General features: G+C 40.2%; 1 protein-coding gene across 2 annotated transcripts in view; it reads left to right on the top strand.

Moving 5' to 3' along the window:
• Positions 1–465: 465 nt before the first annotated feature.
• LOC107656328 (E3 ubiquitin-protein ligase RNF38-like) overlaps positions 466–4451 on the top strand; it is a 36721-nt gene continuing 32735 nt past the window's right edge. The window contains exons 1-2 of one of the 2 annotated variants that reach the window (XM_016444135.1): positions 466–763; positions 2094–2660. In XM_016444135.1, the coding sequence (XP_016299621.1) occupies positions 2159–2660 (502 nt within the window). In that variant the 5' untranslated portion in view covers positions 466–763; positions 2094–2158. Of the gene's footprint in view, positions 764–2076; positions 2661–4451 lie in introns of both variants that reach the window. The other variant, XM_016444126.1, reaches the window with a different exon arrangement.

Genomic DNA, 4451 nt, shown 5'->3' with positions numbered 1-4451 from the left:
CCGGGCGCCGCAGCAAAAATGGCTGCCCACTGCTCCGGGTGTGTGTTCATGGTGTGTGTGTGTGTTCACTGCTGTGTGTGTGCACATGTGGATGGGATAAATGCAGAGCACTAATTCCGAGTATGGGTCACCATACTTGGCCACATGTCACATCACTTCATCACTTCACTTCACTTAATTACACTGTTTAGGGATAAGTAGCCATAGTAAATAGTATTTTTAAAATACTCTCTTAACAACTTTTATTTGTAGAATTAACCTACATAGGAACACATTTACAATTTTGAGACACCAAATTGCAAAAATGCTACAGACATTGAAACCGTTAGCCACAATGATCTATCCACACACACACACACACACACACACACACACACACACACACACACACACACAGAGAGACATCTTAAGTTGCTATGTAAGTTAAAAACCAGTTGATGTTTTCATTGTTTTCCCGAAGGATTTCATTTATTAGATAGGGTCGTTTGTCTCTCATTTCAGTTGAACTGTGAAGTGGGCCTCATATATGTATAATCTGAGATTGAGAGCCTTAGGTGCAACTCATTTTCTTCTTCATTATTCGGGTGCGTGGACGCCTGACAGACAGTGGCTCTAGTCTGTGCTCGGCTGCTCTGGCCTGCTGTGCTGGAGCTGTGAAATCGCGCTGATGGTCTGTCACATTATTTCTTGCTGACACCGTCTGAGCGCAGGAGCACCACGCCAAAAGATCAGCTCAAAAACACTTCATAACACACAGCTCCGGGTGAGTTCCGCTTTTTATATCATAGTTAATATATACACGCGTTTCTTTGAGTGGGAGGAGTGGGGAAAAGAGCTTTTTTCGCCGTTTTTCCACTGATGTAAATATAATTAGGGACTTTAGAACACTTCAGCTCTCACTATTCGCCACAAAACACAGTTTATAAATATAAATGTTTGTCATAACCCAGGCAGATTCATTAGCGATGAGCGGCCTGTTCAGGACATGTGGCCCTGGGGTTTTAAATTACGACCAGGGCTTTATTTGTGGTAGTTTTGTAAGACTAAAGGCAGATGGTGGACTAAAGCCAGCGCGACATTCACTGCTAACACAAGCTAATACATCTCCATGGTTTCACTCGAAATGTGATTTAAATCCGTTAAACACTGTCCGGAAAAGTAAGGCGTGTTTTTATAGAGCATATCTCTGCGTTAGGTGTGTTAGAAGAGCGGTAGACTGACAATATTGGAGGTATTTGTGTTTTTGTGTAGCTGGGAGCTAACGCTAGCGGTTCACGGAAGTGTGTGATAACCAGCTGCTCTCTCCTATTTCTATACTTTATTTATTGACTGTATTCATCATAAACACAACGCACGTGCGTGCTGTGTTGTGTAGCGCATCGCAGCTAGTTTGTGTTGTTTTTATTTCTTCTTTGATGTGACTTGCCTTGGGTTCGGAAGTTTGGCGTTTAAAACGTTTTTTAAATGCTTTGCATATCACAGAAGGCACAACTAAGGTTTTTATTGATAATTAAAAAATAGTTTTGTATGTAGTAAGTAGGACGCGCCTAGAACGAATGAAGTTACTAAAACAAAAAGTGAATTTAAAGCTCATCAGCTAGTCTTTTTTTTTAACTCACTATTTATAGTAAGGTGGGACGATGCAATAACTGGAGATTACATGTAAAAGTACATGTAACTTTTATTTTTTATTTTTAAAGTTAAAAAAGTGAATTAACTAATTCAGTTTACATTTTATTTATAAAGTTTTTTTTAATCAGTAGTATATATAGAATTATAGTATATAGAAACAAAAACATACTAATGCTCTCCAGTGATGCTTGTAACATTGTCACTATTTTGTACACTGAAGTTCTGTGAACCACAACTGTCAGATTTGAATTTAAATGTAACAATTTTCACATTTAATGAGTTTTTGGTTCTAAATGCTTAAATATTTTAGCAACTCTCTGGTGTTTTAGAGTGTTTTAAGGTCTTTTTAGTTTTATAAATGTTTTAATAACTCGAGCTGTGTATTAGAATGGTGCCTATTGTTTGTAAGCATTTTAATGACCGAGCTGTGTTTTTTTTAAACAGTGTTTTTAATCTGTAAGTGTTTTCTGGCGTGGAATTGGAGAGGAGGAAGCGAGAGAGGGGGAATCATATAAGCCAAAAGGAAATGCCAATCGCCACTACTGGTCATTCAGCGTCTCGAGAGCCCCGTGTCTGTTCCCCGGACCCCGTCCCCAAGCGTGCTGATTTATGCGAGGACACAGGGGCCCAGCCAACGGAATACGGGGGTTTGGAGGGGGGCCACAGCCTCGGCAGCACTAGACTCTCTGGAGCACTTGAGAGCTCCTCTGCGGCGTCTCATTCACCTCCCACTTCCCCTTTCCACCACCACCATCATCATCACCCACATCCAGTGACTATGGAGCCCCCCAGGACTCGATCACGCTCGCGGTCTGGATTTTACCACGGTGGATTATCTAACTTGAACAGTAATGCTGGGAGTGGTGGCGGTGCGCTAAGTCCAGCTGGAGGACTAAGCCATCACTACCACCAACAGCAGTTCGGAGCTGCTCATGGACACATGGAACACCTGCGCCCGCCCGGGAACATGCTTTCCCCAGGCGCCCACAGACACACAGGGCCTGGAATGCACAGAAACTCCGGAGCAGGTAAGACAGCCTTAAACCACCAGTCTAATTTTGGGTTATGGGTCTCATTTCAACTTGGAGGTGTAAAAAAAGACAAGACTTTTCTTACAAGAAAAACAAGAATTTTCTTACTGTTGAGATTTCATGTTGTCCCATATTTGGCTGGAACATGGTCTATGGCCTAAGTATAGTTGTGTTTTGACAACAAGATAGGGGGTGAAGACCGCTACTGGCTCTTCCCCATATATTTATTGACATTTGCTGCATTTATTGTTATTTAGAACAGTGTTGGACTGATTGAACACTGTATTTGTGGAGTATTCAATCAGAATATAGTCACAAATATCAGCCATCTCATTATTATTATAAACTTTACTCATTTAGTTATTTACTTGTTTGTTTGTAAGTCAGTATTTGAATCCGAAATGGATATCCTTTACATTTAAATAATGTAATGAAGTGAGGCGGAGCGTCTCAGACTGAAAGTAAAGGTTGAAAGTTATGCACAGGCTTCATGTGAGCTCTGATTTCTTCATAAATGGACTTAAAGCTTTGTCAGCAGGTATGCAAGTAACCGACAGACTTTGTGCCGTCAAGGGTCATGATATGGCATTTCTCCTGAAAACAGTTTTATTTCTTCATTAATGTTGATTAAGCTCTGATGAGCACCACACCAAGCATTCTTATTGACTCTTAAGATAAGCTTTTCTGCGGTCTGCTCCGTCTTGTCGTTTCTGCACAGCTTTCAAAGTAAACTCAACCATGGATGAGTTTGACACATGCACAGCACCTATTGGATCGTTCTGTCTCATCAATCAGCTCGCGGATGCGCATTTGTAAGCGAGTGAAAATGATGTTGTGCAGAGTACCATTGTGGAACAAGGGTGACTGAAGTATACATTGGGCTTAAGCAGCAGATTTGACAAGATGCTGTTTCGTACGTAATGTATACGTGCAACCAGACAGATTTGCATTCATTCAATTACACAAGCTGTGACTATTCTCCCCTGTTTTGGATGCTTAATGTTGTTATTCGCTGGTCCAAAATAGCACAGTGCTTACCCCCACAGTATGGGACAATTGTTCCCACCGACTTTAGGGTTTAAGTAGGGCTGGACAATAATTCAATATCAATATGTATCGCGATATAATTTTTTTCAATAACGGTGATATGATTTTTAAACACATTTCCGATATTTCGATATACATTACCAGTTTCCCATACATTGATTTATTTGTGCCGTTTGACTTCGTTGAATAAACATGAGCACTGCACGTTTCAAAATCATAACACGGCGCGGGTGTTTTATATGAATGTATCTCTGAAGGGAACTGACTGTCTTCAGAAAAGTTTCGATGGCATTTTCATTTGATCTGATAAAGTAGCGTTCATGAGCGGAGCTGCTTTGATTACAGCCATTACTGGAGAAACCGCTAGTTCTATCACTCTAAAAGCGCCTCCTGCTGGCGGAGAATGAGTTTTCATTTGAAATAAGCCCGTCTCCAGCAACATTTCCAGTTTTTGTTGTTGTTCAATTTTTTTGTTTACTGCAGCGACTCGGAGCACTTTTCATACCCTTTTTTCTGGCTGAAGCACATTTGTTTCAATCTATAAGAATAATCAGCCTACACTACCAGTCAAAAGTTTTTGAACAGTAAGATTTTTAATGTTTGATCTTCTGCTTAAGAATTCTCTTCTGCTCACCAAGGCTGCATTTAAAGTACATCAAAAACAGTAAAATGTTGAAATATTTGTACTATTTAAAATTGCTTTCTATTTGAATACATTTTAAAATGTAATTTATTCCTGTG

The sequence above is a fragment of the Sinocyclocheilus anshuiensis genome, unplaced genomic scaffold, assembly GCF_001515605.1.
Source record: "Sinocyclocheilus anshuiensis isolate Anshui unplaced genomic scaffold, SAMN03320099.WGS_v1.1 scaffold85, whole genome shotgun sequence".
Lineage (NCBI taxonomy): Eukaryota > Metazoa > Chordata > Actinopteri > Cypriniformes > Cyprinidae > Sinocyclocheilus > Sinocyclocheilus anshuiensis.
The sequence above is the reverse complement of the archived record's forward strand: the minus strand, read 5'-3'. Positions and strand labels throughout refer to the sequence as shown.